At 34.7% G+C, this 17,488-nt stretch overlaps 1 protein-coding gene across 1 annotated transcript in view; it reads left to right on the plus strand.

Annotated features, from left to right (window-relative positions):
* Positions 1-224: 224 nt before the first annotated feature.
* The window catches only part of LOC128171062 (receptor-type tyrosine-protein phosphatase alpha-like), a 34,960-nt gene continuing 17,696 nt past the window's right edge, over positions 225-17,488 (plus strand). Inside the window, exons 1-4 of the mRNA XM_052836823.1 lie at positions 225-303; positions 5,317-5,383; positions 13,308-13,556; positions 17,039-17,290. Of these exons, the coding sequence (XP_052692783.1) occupies positions 5,332-5,383; positions 13,308-13,556; positions 17,039-17,290 (553 nt within the window). The 5' untranslated portion in view covers positions 225-303; positions 5,317-5,331. The remainder of the gene's footprint in view (positions 304-5,316; positions 5,384-13,307; positions 13,557-17,038; positions 17,291-17,488) is intronic.

Consider the following 17,488-nt stretch of genomic DNA (forward strand, 5'->3'; position numbering starts at 1 on the left):
AAACAATCGATTTAATAAAAACTTTTTTAAAAAGATCAAAAGAAATTAGCTCATATATGTAAAGAATTATTGAAACACTTGTTATCGTTCTAAGTATGTACTGTGGAATTATTTTGTGTTCCTCCTTTGTTGGTGATATTTCAGTAAGTTATCTAATGGTGTGTGGGGAAATTGTTTGAGGGTTATACATGTTAAAAAGAATATTGCTTCCTGGTCTTGTAAAACGCTTCTTCACCGGGGGATCTCAGTTGTGATTTTTTTCGTCTTAAAATTTCAATTTTGGATGATTTGACCAATCCAAAGGTGAGTCCATTTTCTCAGTTGTATTGTACTGAAAGTTTTGCTCAATTCATTTCAGTTTGGTTATAAAGACCCTTCTCATAAGTAGATAAAATGTATCAAGGAAACAAATTTTTTTTATAAGCAATGATTTTCATTGTTGTTCTATGTGTATTATTGTTAAAGCTGACTGAGTAATTACCTAACATATATATTAGACACGTAATACAAGTAATATGCGATCAAGATTACTTTAATTTAGTAAGAAGGGCAAGATGATTCAGATAGGAAAGATATATATGTTGTGTGTTCATTTCTGATCGCTGGCAGTGTGCATGAAAAAATGAAAAAAATTTGTGATATTATAGTAGTATTTATTGAATTACATGTACATTTTGTATATATCGATTATATTTTAATTTATATTAAAAATGTCTTCTTTTTTTTCTTAAATTTCCAATCCCAAAATTTTACAAAAATCAATAACGTAAACATTTACGACTTTTCTACACTTCATTCAAAGACCCCCCCCCCCTCCGTTTCAACACCCCCCCCCCTCCACCCCCTCCCCTCTATAAATTAAAGTACATGCGTTATTACATCATTGATAGCTGTTTTTTCAATAAAAATGGATCACTTAACTTACCTTGTCATGGGTCATATTCAAAAGTGTTTTGTTTAAAACCATTTGGATTGTGCACACAAGTACTATTCTAAAGGGGTTATTAAAATAATGATAAACTTGTCGTTTTGGAAATCAGGACTTCAAACAAGCTGTTGGAATACCCATTGGTACCAATTGCGCTCCATTGTTATCAGACCTATCTTTGTATTCATATGAAGCATACTTTATTATAATAAACTTTTACGTGAAAAAATAAAACATTTGCCATGGCCTCAACTCAACATTCAGGTGTATTGACGTCGCATTATAAATCAATAATTGGTACTGCCATATTCACGTCGACTCAAGATACCCCAGTGAGCTTGAAATAAAAAATACCACAGAGTCAGTGAAATCTGTTTGTGGCATCTGTTTTACTTGAAAGAGACATTAACGGTAATCTAACAACAAAACTTTATGATAAACGTGATGGCTTTAGTTTTTCTATAGTCAAACTTCCTTACTTATGTAGCATTATACCTTCATTACCTGCATATAGAGTTTGAATCTCTCGGTTCATTCGATTCGCAACGGCATGCTCTTCATATGAACAGTTTCTTGAGGCAAGAGACTGACATACTGTCCTATCGGAAACAGTTATATTTTACAGGAAACCGTTATATTGCCCTCCCGAAATCGTTACATGTGAATCACCATTGCGTGCAATAATTATGCATATTATTGACGTCCGGTTCAAAATTAAGCTACGCAAACGTATACAGTTCCTCGAAAATCAAAATATCAGAACAGCGTCAGCTATTCAGAGGACCTTACTGAAGTTGTCTTTTTTGAAGAAAAAATATCATTTTGTGAATATACTGTCTATCGCTTTTATAGCGTCGTCTTTGCGTAAAACGATAACGGTCACAAAACATCTCACATTGATTTTTAAGATATGAAGATGTGTTAATTAAATTCACTTTATAATGAGGTAAATACGTTCTTCGACTGTCTTTCCGGGTGAATACCAGGACATATGTAGCTTGGTGACGGTATAGTCTTCAGCATTGGGCGACATTACACATCAGGGCTTACATGTTACTTCGGGTAAATATTCTGGTATGTCGCCACCGAAGCCATGTAATATGTGTATAATATTCGCCAGTTAGATCCCTGTGTTATCTAAAAAATTATGTAGCTGGAGCTCTTGATATACCGGTACATATATTTAATGCAAACTCCATTATCCCTCGTGACTATGATATCATACATGCTTTGCTGTTACGGTTCCAATCTTGCTCAATATAACAATATACAGTCTTAGTTGCATCCTATTATCACTTCAGTGTTATATTCCTTGTTCGGCGTTTAATCTCTCTGTCTCTGTCTCTGTCTCTCTCTCTCTCTCTCTCTCTCTCAGAAAATAAATTCTCTGGAGAGGCTAGGAACTTGTAAGTGTTCAAGTATAAAAGGAACTATTTACAATACATATTTTGTTCTCTGGTTTTTTCTCTTTATTCTATTTTTTAAAGATAAGTTTTTGTAAGTAATTTAAAAAAAAAAACTGCACACGATCACATCATGCTTCTTTTAAACTGATCACTGAGGAAAGGAAAATATGTCATTTAGATAATAATGTATTGTATAATGATGTATTTTTTCCTGCTTCATAGTAATAGATATGATTTAAATGATACATTTATCTATTCAATTTTGCCAAATCCTTTTTTCTAGAATATAGTCACAGACGTATTAATTTCATTATTCTTTGAATTTAAGTATTAATATCATAGGAAAATAACTTTGAATATATGATAATATGGTCATGAACATTTTGTAATTTCATATTGATATGTATACTTTATTTAACAATTTATGAATTATTTTAAACTTAAAACCTAAATCTGAACACAATCTACCCCCCCCCCCCCCTTCCCGTTGATATCAAAGTAAACTTTCCACTTAATACCACCAATTACCTTTAAGCTAGTAATAAATTAATGAGATAGTCTAAATACAGTATTTTAACCTTCTGTGATTTAAAGCAAAACGTACATTCACATATCATGCAAGTCTAGCATTATTCCTGATGATTGTGCTTTGCAAACTTGATGGTTTTGTGTGATTACATGTATCTTCAACCTTATTGATTCACTTTCATTCGCTTTTGCTATCAATCATATTTTGTATTTTTTTTTTCAATTTTGTCATTTCATGCATGATTTTATTGCCTCTGCGACAAAACAACATTTCTTTTTCAAACTGAACACTGCTGACTAGTCTTTGTGGAGTATTGGTGATGTATAGTCTCTGAATATTAGGCTATGCTCGGATGGGGAGTGATGAACATCCTCTTTTTCTTACACGTTTTGTTTCAGCAAAAGTAGCTTCATTGTATTTACCTCCCCGTCCGTAAAAGCTGCGTCTTTGAATATTTAAATTATGTACTTTCAATGAGTCGGTGTACTCCAAATTGATTGACATATACCATCACTTGAATTTACTTTGCAGTAACTGTTATCACTTTACCGAAAGTCCATGTTGAAAAGTCCAAATTTTTAAATGTCTTAAAATACCATAATCTTAATTACATACTGTTTGATTACGGATCTTTCTTCTTTATTTGCTCCTAAAAAATTGGAACTGCTTTATTCGCTTCAAATTGCGCTCTAAATGTGTTGTCTGTGCAAATATATTCTTTCCATTGGTCATTACAGTCGTCAATGTTAACATCACAAACAAAGGATAATTAGTATAAGTATATGACTTAATAGTTCAAGTATGTTGGACCGTTTGGGTTAACGCTGAGTTTAAAAGATATATTTTCCGTCTACTCTGTTACAACCATCGTTGAAGGAAATGCCATTCTTTTCGGAGGCAAAACAAGTATAAAATTATGTCACTTTATAACGCTACACTGTTCAAAAGAATTGTTCATCCTCATCGATTAAACAGATGGCTATAATAAGTGTCTTTCAAAGAACCTGTAACAGTGCTGCTATCGTGAAAGTTGACAAAACTATCCTATCCTATCCTATATCCTGTATCCTGCATCCTATCCTGCAAATAAGCTCTATCCTATCCTATCCTATCCTATACCTTTAAAATATAGGAATGCAAGTTAAATGAAACGAAATTTAAGAATTAAATGATTTTATCAAATAATGTAGTTCTCAAAATGAATAATTAAATCTTAAAACCGAATATTCTTCGAGCGGGATAACTTACTTATCTGTGCTACGGTAAAATTAAATCGTACGCGGGATGGACACAATAACGTAAACAAACAGGTAAGCGATTCGATTTTTGATTTTACTATATTTATGCATAAAAAACAGATAAATAACTTCGATGCACTTATTGAGGAACTGTTTAGTCACATATTTTTATCAAATTATTTTGTTATCACATATAACTGAGCGTAATTATCATTATTCGAGCGATTCGTTCGGCGATAAATGTAAACACGATCTGGAAATAAATAATTCCTTTAGGAAGTTTATATCGTTTATAGTTAAACCACTCGGAGTTATTTTTAAAGTATAAATTCTTAAGCATTTATAGCTAGCTAACATTTATTAATTCGATATGTTCAGGTTAATATCGAACAGAAATATGCGTCCCTGTTATTGGGGATTGAAGAAATAATATGAAACGTGAAGCAATGTCTGTTTCTTGTATACATGTTTATCTTTTAAAATGCCGAATAGGTCGTTTATAAATTCAAGCTTTTATACTTTGCAGACTTTAAATGAAGGAAATACAGAAATCTATTTCTGACATTGTCAAATGTTGCATCGAATTCTCGCAGTACTCCGTACTTGCGTACGAATTGACAAAGATGTAGCGCCTACATTTTAGCGCGCATCAATGTTATTCACCGCGTTCTTGATATAATAATTATTCTTGAATTGTTTAACTTGTTAAACGTATTAAATTGACATTGAAAATACATTGTTCAGCCAATTTTCGTTTCGCAAAATAACTCTGAAATTTATACTCGAATCTGATTGGCTACAGGATGCAGGATAGGATAGGATAGGATAGGATAGAACTTAACTTTTATCTTTCTATCCTGTATCGTGCATCCTGCATCCTATCCTATCCTATCCTTGTCAACTTTCAGGATAGCAGCACTGTATTGGGTAAAGTTACATGCAAGTCCAAGGGATTGTTGACTTGCATGGGTATTTAATTAAAGCCTATACAATTGCATTGTCATATACACAGATGTACTTTCATGCAATGAAAAGCTTGTTGTATCTGTTTTACTCATTCAAAACTTTGTGTTTGTTCGTATACATTCGATCATTCGATCCATGCTGTCAACGACTTTTCCATAATGTTAAATAAACATGAATATATATACAATAGGTTTTTTACACTCCTTTCTGTAACTGTGTATTTATTTCATGTTTTGTTTTAATTTGTAGGTATTTTCGAAAACGATGATAACGACAACATTTCTATTGATCCTACCATCGATCGCATTTACCTATGGTACGTTTAAAATGTTTAGGGATTTTACATATACAGACTGATAATTCGTTTAACGCTTTAGTCACTGGCATGAAATAGGATGTAACAGCCATATCTTAAGACATTCAGTGACTTTCAAAGGGATCATATTATAAAGTATTTAACCTAATTGATCAATGTATTTTGATTAAATGGCATTATATTATCTAAACGCGGCACAAGTATAGGGCATTATGTTTTCCGTATCAAAAATCGTTCTCAAAAAAGGGGAAAAAAATATCTTTATTGTTATAGATACATACATTAAACGTTGTGTCAAATGTTTGCAAATGAAAATAAAAAATCCGATTTTTCTTCAAAATCTTCAAAATTTAAATCTAAAATGATGAACAGAACAAAAAGTGAAAGAGTTTTGTCCAACCTGACTATTTTTTTATGGCACCCCCCCCCCCCCCAAAAAAAAAATAAAAAAATAAAACAAGCATCCTGAGAGTATTGCATAAGCAATACACGTCCCCTACCGGTTTGTGGAAATTGTGAAAACAATGCACTGTTATGCAGAATATCGAAACCGAACATTAAAAAATTGTAATATAAAACATTAGTTTTTCTCAAAAATATGTCAACCAGACGCTACAAAAACTTGATCTGTAGTTTGACATTTTGAAGCTGTTCAGCAAAATTCATATCATTTCTCAAACACATAAAGAAAAAAAGTGTGGAAAACTGAAGTGGGACAGACAGACGGACGGACAGACAGACAGACAGACGGACTGACGGACGCAGAGGAAAGCTATAGTCCCCTCCGGTGAAAACCGGTAGGGGACTAATAAATAGAAGAATTCAAAATAATAATATTGGTAATGACTATCGACTTAACGAGACCTGGTCTATATGTTTTAATGATTTTTTTTTACATGAGTTTCTGATATAATTTTTTTTAAGGATTGAATTTAATTTCTACCTATGTTATACGATATAACACAGTTCAGGGTAGTTTACGCTTTATTAACAGCGAAGCAGTTTATAAAAAGTGTAAACTGTTCCAAGTTATGTTATACTCCTATAACATAGGTAGAGATTAAATTCATTCCTAATAATTTTATTGTCTATTATTAAAATCCGAAAAAGCCCATTATTTAGTTAAAAGATGTTAATTTGTACAAAATTTAAACGTAACGTCAGACGGATTAATATGTTTTGCAAGCGCATCAAATTGTGACGTAGGCAAGTTATGTTATACGATATATATGAATTTTTTATCCAATCAAATGAGACGTTACAACCAGAATTAAATTATTTTAATGTAGAAAAATTTCTTGAAATTTTATGTCAAATCATGGAGAAAGTAATCCCTATACCTGTATTCAATTTGACATCATTTTATAAAAGATGTCAAAAGCTTATTTAATTCCGTTTTTGGGAGAGACTGTTGTGGCGAGCTTTTCTTGAAGTCTTGGAATAAAAACTCCTTTTTATACATTTAATAAACACATATAAATAAATCAACAATACAACACAATATTAGACTGAAAACAATACACACGAATAGCCTACCACATTGTTAAAAATAACTGACACACAACACATTCATATCATATATACACCTCTGCTCACACTTCACACAATCTGACACCAAAACACACTCTCTTCTCTTGCACTGTCTAAAAGTAAAAGCCACCCATCTAACCCCTATCACTTATCATGCTTATTTCCCTTCCCTAACTATACCTTTTATTCCCTGTACTATACTCTATTTCTATTTAACACCTTCAAACCCTTTCTCCTCTCTCTCCTGCTCGCCAACTGTCTTCTGCTAAACTTACTTCCTCTCGTTCAATATTGACAAAAAGTAAACACTCGGACAAAAACGGAAAATGGATTAAACATTAACAAAAAACCTTGATCTTACAAAAACGGACATACATTAACATTACTAGAAGATTAATCAAACTTATAAAAACATGAAAGTAAACATAAACATCTATGTCCATATTAGAAATAAACATGAAATTGTGATATATATACATGTATTCACAACACTCCCACGACCAACAATGTCGTAACGAATTTAACCAGTCTTTGATCTTCTTCCTCGCCTTTTGCGCGGTTTTTCGTTTGGGTCTAATTTGCGGCGGCTCTCTGACATCAGGTTCATTTTTGGATTCGGTCACTGATTGATCTTTATAGGTCATACTCTTGTTACTTGCGGTACTTTGATTTTCCACTGGGTTCTCACTGTTTTTGGTCTCTGTATCTTTGGAACACTCGATCGGAAAGAGTAGGTTCAACGGTCTATTGAGAGTCTTCTTGCTAGGTAGCAATACCTGTCCGGAACGAATCTCTCCATCTCGGCTTATTGTAAGTTCACAAAGGCGTCCTATTTTCCAGCTTCCACGAGGAAGGTCATCTTTAACTAACACCACATCACCAATCTGTGGTTCCTCGCTGTGCTTGACTCTTCTTTCTTTTAGTCTGTATGCTGTTCTTTCTCGTAAACTTAGCAGATATTCATCGCGCCAAGCTTTCCAAAAACATCTAAATGTTTCTGTCCTTTCTTCCATATCTGCAATAACTTCTCGGCACTGCTGATGTTGGGTAAATACTCGGGATCCTCTGTATCTTCTTCATTACTATCTGGGATACCAGTTTTAGGATTCAGTGTCAGGAAGTGAGCAGGGGTAAGAATTATGTTGGAGTTGATGTCATCACCTACATAAACTAATGGTCTTGAATTTACCACTGCTTCTGTCTCTGCTAAAAGAGTTCTTAATTGTTCGTTGGTAAGACACAGCTTCCCAATTGTTTTCCGAAGGCATCTCTTTACTATTCCTATAAGACGCTCGTAGAAACCACCCATCCATGGGGCAAGCTCTACTATGAATTGCCACTTGATATCTTCATTTGCGATATAGCTCTGAACATCTGGATCTCTGACTGTTGGGGCCCAAGTTTCTTCTAAGATATTACTGGCCAACTTGAATTGTAAAGCATTATCTGAAATGAGTTGCTTCGGCTTTCCCCATCGAGCTATGAATCGTCTCAATCCATGAAGGAACTCTTCTGTGGACATATATTGCATAAGCTCTAAATGGATGGCTCTAACCACTAAACAGGTAAACAAGCACACCCATACTTTCTTGGTGACGCCGTCTGTTTTCACATATATTGGACCAAAATAGTCTACTCCAGTGTAGGTAAATGGAGAGGGAGGACTCATTTACTCTCTTTCTAGGTAAGGGCGGCATAATAGGCATTCTGTATGGTCCTCCTTCATGTCTCTTGCAGATTGTACATCTCCGCAGAATTATTTTCACTTCAGAACGTCCTTGTGGAATCCAGTGTGTCTGACGAACCATAGACAGGGTCTGAGATACTCCAAGATGCATGGATTTTCTGTGGTAACTGTCTATCAGTAAAAATGTTACATGACTTTTCTTAGGAAGTAAAATTGGTGTCCTAGCTCCCTCAGTCAAGTGTGCAGCTCCTAGTCTGCCAACACATCTAATGATTCCATCTTGATCTAATGTTAATCCTAACTGGTTAATCAAATTATGTCTCTTCTTTTCTGTTAACGCAAGTTTTACATCACTGTAGCTCTGGGTTTGGATACTCTTTATCCAAAGTGTCTTTGCCATGCTCAACTCTGTCTCAGTCAAAGGACCAGAGGATGACTTCACTCTCTTTAGTCTCTTAATGAATCTCAGAATCCATGCTGATACTCTTATTAGCTTCATGAAGGATGAGAAACGCTTGTCGTCCATGCAAAATGGATTCTTATATTCAGCACTAACAGTCTCTGTGAATCCGTGAGGACCTTCCCCAGCTAATAGTTTTGTCTCATATATTACTCGCGGTTTCTTGTACTCAGTCCCAATTATACTGTCAAAGTCATTTTCACTGGTAGGGGGCTTCCATGAAGGCCACTCATCTTTGTTCTTTTTCAACCATCCGGGGCCATTCCACCAATAGGTATTTCCCTTAAAGTGTCAACTGTCGTACCTCTGCTTGCAATATCTGCTGGATTATCACTTGAGATAACGTATTGAAATTCAATGTCACTGCAACTCTGAATTTCTTTAACTCTGTTTTCTACAAATGTTGTTAAAGGTTTTTTAGTCTTAATACAGTGTAAAACACATTGCGAATCTGTCCATAGTATTTTCTCAGATATTGCCAGTTTCAGTTGATTTTCTACAAAGTTTATGCTTCGCACACCAAGACGAGGCATGGGAAATTTTCTTTTTGGGTGCTAAACGAGTCTTGGAAAATACTAGGTTACAGATGCTTGAAGTGTCAGTGGTCATCTGCAGGTAAACTGCCGTGGCAAATGCTTTCGCTGACGCATCACAAAAGCACAAAAGTTTGTAGGAAACTTCTCCTGGGAGCCCACAGTATCTTGGAATCTGGCATTGTGGAATTTCTCTTAAATCTGCTGCTATCTCTTTCTACTGCTGGATATCTTCTTCTCCATGTTGTTCATCCCATTCAAGATTTTTCTCCCACAACGCTTGAAGAAATAGTTTTGCCTTTAAAGTACCTGGAGTGAAAAATCCAAGAGGATCAAATATTGATGCAACTCTTTGTAGTACTTCTCGTTTGGTCACTGGTACTGGCGTGTTTTCATAATTCCCAACTGGGACTGAGAGTACATCTTCTGTAAGACTCCAGATTACTCAAAGTATCTTCATCTTCTCTCTTGTTGATTGATCTTCAGGAGGAACAAGTTTTGTAGAACCGTCCACTTTTCATGTGAGCCTTTTTGTATTTCAAGCTGCAGTATGGTTTCCTTTGGTAGTTTCGAGGTAATCATGGAGATAAACACATCCTGGTTGACATCCTGATGTAAAGCTTCCAAGCTGCGCATGTGTCTCTCAATGTCATCATGTAACTTACGCAGAGCTGATGTGTCATTGGTAGCTGACTGAGTATTGATGAGTTCAACATAATGTTTGTTGATAACTGATTGCACGTCTCCAAATCTGTCCTTCAGAATAGAAATAGCTACATCATAGTTTTCATTTGAAAGTGAAAGTCCAGATATGGCTAGTCGAGCTGTTTCTGTAAGTTTGCTTCTGAGATAATTAAATTTCTCAATGTTGGAGAGCTTATGGTTCCTGTGAACAGTAGCTTCAAAGGCATCCCAGAATTCCTTAAACTTAATTTTATCTCCATTGTAGGAAGGTAGTTCTAACTTTGGAAGTTTAACTGCCACTGAGTCTGCCACTGGGTTGTGTTGATGGAGTGACAGCTCTTGAAAATGAATAATTTGTTCCTGCATCTTTGCTTGTAAATGAATAAGGTGATCTAGTCTTGGGTCTGTCATATCAGGAGGTTTCTTCAGAGTTGTGAGTTTTTCTTGTAGTGTTTTCTCAAGAATGATGAGCTGCTAAGAGCGATCATTTGCCTCATTTAATAAAAGGAACACTTTTCCACTGATTTCACTGAATTTCTCTTGTTCACCTTGTTTAGTCTCTTGGCCCTCTATCACCATTGACCACTTCTCCATCGTTTCTTCAAGTTTGGCGCTGAACTCCTTTATCCGTCTCACTGATGTTTCAACATTTCTAAGTAGAGCTGTCGGATCTTCCTCTGATACATCTATCGACACAAGTTTATCAGCCTTTTTAATTTCTGTCTCTATAAGATTTCTGTACCTGGTACAAAGTCCTTTCAAATAGGTTGCTGACATCTTTCTTCTGTAGTCTTGAACACTTAAAGGCTCCTAGAATCTTCACAGCGGGTTCCGGCACCAATCAATGTGGCGAGCTATTCTTGAAGTCTTGGAATAAAAACTCCCTTTTCCTTTTTATACATTTAATAAACATATATAAATAAATCAACAATACAACACAATATTAGACTGAAAACAATACACACGAATAGCCTACCACATTGTTAAAGATAACTGACACACAACACATTCATATCATATATACACCTCTGCTCACACTTCACACAATCTGACACCAAAACACACTCTCTTCTCTTGCACTGTCTAAAAGAAAAAGCCACCCATCTAACCCCTATCACTTATCATGCTTATTTCCCTTCCCTAACTATACCTTTTATTCCCTGTACTATACTCTATTTCTATTTAACACCTTCAAACCCTTTCTCCTCTCTCTCCTGCTCGCCAACTGTCTTCAACTTACTTCCTCTCGTTCAATATTGACAAAAAGTAAACACTCGGACAAAAACGGAAAATGGATTAAACATTAACAAAAAACCTTGATCTGACAAAAACGGACATACATTAACATTACTAGAAGATTAATCAAACTTATAAAAACATGAAAGTTAACATAAAAATATATGTCCATATTAGAAATAAACATGAAATTGTGATATATATATACATGTATTCACAACAACTGTAGGCATTCTAGATATATTTTATTCCTCAAAAATGCATAAAAATCCAAAAATTGTTCCTCATATCCTTCATATTTCACTGGTAATGACAGCTTAACGACGCCTAGTACAGAACGAGTACGCACGCTTTCGCGCAGCGTTTCATTTGTATTGTGACGTCGTCTTTTTGCTCTGTTGACGCCATGGCGTGATAGTTTCAGCTGCAGATATTCGGCGAAATTCGTTGAAAATAGCTCGTTTGATGCGTAAAATTATATCGTGGAATAAACATAAATGTCTTGAAGTATAAACTATATTTGAGCTTGGGTCGAAAACGTGAATAGGGTTCAGCAAGCCTAGCCCTCTGTCACGTTTTCTTAACCCCCCCCCCCCCCCCCCAAACATAGCTTAATTCATATATTTCAAGACAGTAACCATGTAATTATATATTTTTGACCCTTAATATGTGATGTTATATATTTATTTATTACTTAAATATGTTTAGATATTTTAATAATACTATAAAGATCACCATTTTCGCCTTTGTCAAATAAAAAATAGCCATTATCTGACAAATCTGGGCAATTGGGCATACAAAAAACAACGTTGATAAAACCCTTGGAACAAACCAGGAGGTAAAAGGGTTTTATTATTTGACCATTTAATGTCTTTTAGCAATAACTTTAATATGTAGAACAGAAAAAGAAATCCCTAGGGTAGAAGTTTTTAAAAAAATGTAAAAAATGTGCAAAATTGATACATTTCAAGTAAAATCCCATAGTGTCCTATGTTAAAAATTAACAAACTTTGAGATTACCCCTTAAACAAACGGTGTGGTAAATAACTTATTTTTTTATCTTAAAATAATGAGTGTATCAGTAGAAATTCATGTAAAGATTTTCATTCAAAAATCTAGGGCAGAACAAATTAGACCCGGCCTCGTTAAAACATGATTTGTCATCGTGTTTACCAAAACTTTTAGCCCCGGTATAACCTATCAAACAAAGCTAATGTTATCAAGCATCATTTAAAGAATTTATATCTTAAATCTTATAATCTTTCATTTACTAGATCTTGACCTTAAGAATGTTGTCGATCGGTTAACCACAACTTGTGCCATTAAATTACAAATCGTGTCATAGAAATGTCATTAGCTAGTAGTAAGTATTAAACTAGGGATCGCTTGAATTTGCTATTTAATGCATTAATAAGTATTTTAAAGGATTGCAGGATTTTTGACGTCAAAACGTACATATTGCTAACCTTTTTGTTTAAACGACTTTCATGACAGCCATAAATGTGCTGCGAGTGATTATATAATTTTACTTTTATGGACTTCATTGAAGGTCGATATGTGGTCATTTAAACACATATCATGTGATATCGACCTCAGACACAAAAAGTGATATCGACCTCGAAAGTTCCATACTTGTATACTTTACGTTTAATACAACGGAATTGTTGATGTGTTTTAAGTCACTGACATTATTTTGTATAGTTTATGCAATATTCGTCTGGTAGGAATTGACACTTAGATATGACCTATGGGATTATTGTTTTAAGATATTTGATCTGTGTTTTTTTTCTCCAGAAAACATTGCTTTATACAAGAAAGCTAGCCAGTTACACCCATACAATACCCGTAAAAGTAAACTCTCGGCGGAGAATGTGGAGGCGTCCAATGCGGTTGATGGATTATATAAAGACCTGTCTGCTTTTGGACACCAGTGCGTTGTCTCTGCAGATAACCAACGTGAAGCTCGGTTGCATGTTGACCTTCAAGCCGTTTTAGGCATCCATCACATCACAATATATTACAGAACAGACAATGTAGCTTGGGGTAAGATTCAAGTGTTCTCTCTCTCTCTCTCTCTGTCTCTCTCTCTGTCTCTCTCTCTCTGTCTCTCTGTCTCTCTCTGTCTCTGTCTCTGTCTCTGTCTCTCTCTCTCTGTCTCTCTCTGTCTCTCTCTGTCAGTCTCTCTCTGTCTGTCTCTGTCTGTCTGTCTCTCTCTCTCTCTCTCTCTCTCTCTCTCTCTCTCTCTCTCTCTCTCTCTCTCTCTCTCTCTCTCTCTCTCTCACCTGCAGACAAATCACACACAGTGTAATGCAGCCTCCTATCGTAAATCTGGAATTTTTTATACGTCGATTAATTTTCAAATCCGATTCATCAAGCTATATATTTTTTTTATGTTTTAAATTTTTGCAAATGGTCATCGGTGCTAAAAATTAAAGCACTCAAATATTAAATGTCACACATATTGACATGCACAGTGTCAGCTTACATTTGGATCGTATAATACCGCAGCACTGTTAAGGCTTACTATGAAAATAACAGCGGATTGAAGCGTTCATAAAACAATGCATCTTTTATTACAAAATATGTATGTAAAGTTACTTCATTATGATAAAAATGTGATATTTAATGAAACAGTATAGTGAATGCTACTTTGTATGACACTTAGTGTGGTCCCCTGAATTGATAATCACGTGACATTTGTTGATAATTCTCCCAAATGGAGGTCATAAACAAATTTCAATATTACAAGGGCATACCCTTGTTTGAATTAAAAATTGAAATGATAATTAAATTCTACTTTTCCAGTAGATTCAGAAAAGCGCTGCTGCTTTGTACAGAGTTCATCTTTTATTAGAATAAATATCAAAGAAATGAGCTCCAGTTGGAATTAATATGACCTTCGCTTACTATTTTACGTATTTATTAAATCATTCTATAAATTTGTTCGAAGCAGCAACACTTTTAAAAAAATTAAACATTCCCTTAATTCATATCCAAAAGATCGTAATGATATATTTAGCGTATGCTCTTGTAAAAAGCGGAATTAAATAGGCTCTCCGGTGTCAAACACCAAGAACTTGTACATTAAACACTCTAGAAAAGAAATAATACACGCTCTAAAAAATAATCACATGCCGAATCGAAACAATCATAATAGATAAGTTTTAATTGTATAATCATTGCTATGTTAATTTATAAAATTCATTTGTCCATGTTAAAAAAATTGATTGATCCGCCTCTCTCTACACAGAATATTCGTCAAAATTTACAGTATGACGTCTCATCGACAAGTGCACCGCGAGCAGTCAGTTGTTCATATTTATCGTTGTTGGACTTATTTGACTACAAAGCTGCACGCATAGGTAATTTTTAAAGTAGTTTAATATGTTTTCGTCCCCATAACAATCGGAAATTACTTCATTTATTAGCATTTTTGACGACTTGTTGTTGTTTTTTTTGTGTGTGTGATGTCATAGTTAACATTTTCCATACTTCCTTGTTGGCGCAACCACAAAGTTAATCTTAACAGTGCTGCGGACCTTAAATTTTCTCACGAATCGTATATGTTTACTTACTTTATACATTATCGCGTGAGGGTTGATGCATGCAATTTATATCTTGTTCAAATTACCGATATGTACAATAACAGCGACAAACGGATCAAAACTACTGTCACATTGTGAAAAATAATTATTTAGAGTGACATATTGCATCATTAATTCAGTACTAATAAGTTTAATTAAACCTTGACCGCCGGACATTAGGGTGTCACTTGTAATGAAATCATTTATTAATCTTGAGCAATCCTTTTGATTAATGACATATATCTATTATGTCAAGAGTATGTATTCACGTATGTATGTCTTGCCTATTAAGTGGTCGCTTATTCACATTAATCATCAGTTGGAGAATTGACATTGTATTGTCCATGCCAGCTGCAAAGATCGTGTAGAAACAACAAGTTTGGATCTTTAATAAGTCGTTATTAGATATACCGACTTTTGTATTTCTACCGGTCATATACGGTACAAACCAGGCGGTTATACTACATGTACCTAAAGGTGTATTATGATACGGATTTATAATGAGATTATTAACCCAATTTGCAGTTCACACCTTCACATGCAACGGTTTGTGTACACTACAGGAGTATCGGATGGCCATGTGTCAAACACATGTGATATTTTCCTGTGTAAAGCGAGCGAGAACAATAGGAAAATGGCAGCATTCAGCAAGAAATTCAAAATATTGTACAAATGTTCATATTTCGTAAAATTTGATGTCCTGCCGCTACATTGTGAATGGGGTAAAAAAAAAAATAACGCTACATTCTGCGTAACGCTGGTACATATCAAATGTATGAATAAATCACGCATGCATGCATTGTCATCAGTATACATGAACAATTAAGCTGCCAGTCAATCAAAGAAACCGTTTTGAGTGCAGCCCTTCTTCACACGCTGGTTATAGGAGGTAATTACCTGGTTATATAAACAGGTATTATAAATGACTTCTACCTACGGACACCTGTTCATATAATACGGAGAAAAGACCAGAGTCTGCAAAATGTTGATTTACCTTTTTTTTATTGTTGATAATATTTTAGGATTTTTTTTTTTTTGCAAATGCGGAGCACGCGCAAATTAGCTAAAAAACTATATGCGGTAGAAATGTCCATATTTACGTTATTTCTTTTTTACTTGTGTAACGTGTATAATACGTTCAAACCGCGGAATTCAATTTTCCTAAACGTTTTCTACGTTTCTAATGATTGGAATATAATCAACTCTTAACACTATTAATCAAATTAACTCAAACACGATGATTTTATCTAACTGATTTGAAATATAATTTTCCTCAAGCTATCCTTAAGCATGTTTCGGCACTTGGTCTGAAACCACCCGTTTAAGACCCAGTTCTGAACCTAGTCCAAACTATTTTATTTCTTAGTCTTTGCTCCCGGACTATATAAACTGTTTAAGTGTTTCAAATGGTCCACCCGCAGTATTTTAGGGTCCTGCAAATGAAACATAAACTGTACCTACTAATATATATCCGTATCTGTGCTCTTTGAATGGTGTCTTCTCTCCTCTGCGTCTATCAGCAGACTAACCACGTTGCGCAGACGCGCTTCCTATTTATACACTTTGTCAATTCTGCTGATTCATCGCAGGGTCATCAAAACGTTTGAGACAGCTTATCACATCCAAGAAATAGCTTACGATTGAATATATTTGATTGACCCTGATTGCCTTATTTACATAATCAAAGGAATTTTGATTACACTCGTGAAAATTTCACATTTCTTATTTTATGTTCTTATAGTCTGGAAACAGTGTGTGTAATGGCTCATTATTTATTGATTTGTTTCTTTGGATGCAAAAGCAGTGCTCCACGTCCGAAAAATGAAAAGAATTAAAAGTGTACAATAATAGGTCAATTGGTACATCAATAATTTGTTATCCCATGTATTGCATTTAAATATTGATATCTTATTTACTTCATTTTTCCCATACACTTCAAAGGCCCAGGAAATGGTTTCGTATACAGATTCCTAGGATTTTCTGTATACATATCGAACACGACAAACAAAGAGAATGGAGTTCTTTGTTTTAAGGATGACTACTTCACCAAGTACACTATTCCATCTGTGATAACATTGAACTGTACTCACCACGGTAGATACGTCATCTACTACAACAACAGGACATCAAGACATCTACCACCGGACTACTCACAATATGCTTTCAGCGAACTCTGCGAATTTGAAGTATATGGTGCGTTATCTTTCCGGATATTATATTACATATTACAGACAGTAATTTTTGCCTTAATTTAACAATTTTTCTTTTATTTTTTGATGGTCTCAAAATCCTTATGTTGTCTTATATAAATAGTGCCTGTTTGGGAGGGTAACAGTTGAAATTGACACCCCTAGAAAACCATTGTCAACCGGCGCTAAGCAGATATTAACA

The sequence above is a fragment of the Crassostrea angulata genome, chromosome 2, assembly GCF_025612915.1.
Source record: "Crassostrea angulata isolate pt1a10 chromosome 2, ASM2561291v2, whole genome shotgun sequence".
NCBI classification, from domain to species: Eukaryota; Metazoa; Mollusca; class Bivalvia; order Ostreida; family Ostreidae; genus Magallana; species Magallana angulata.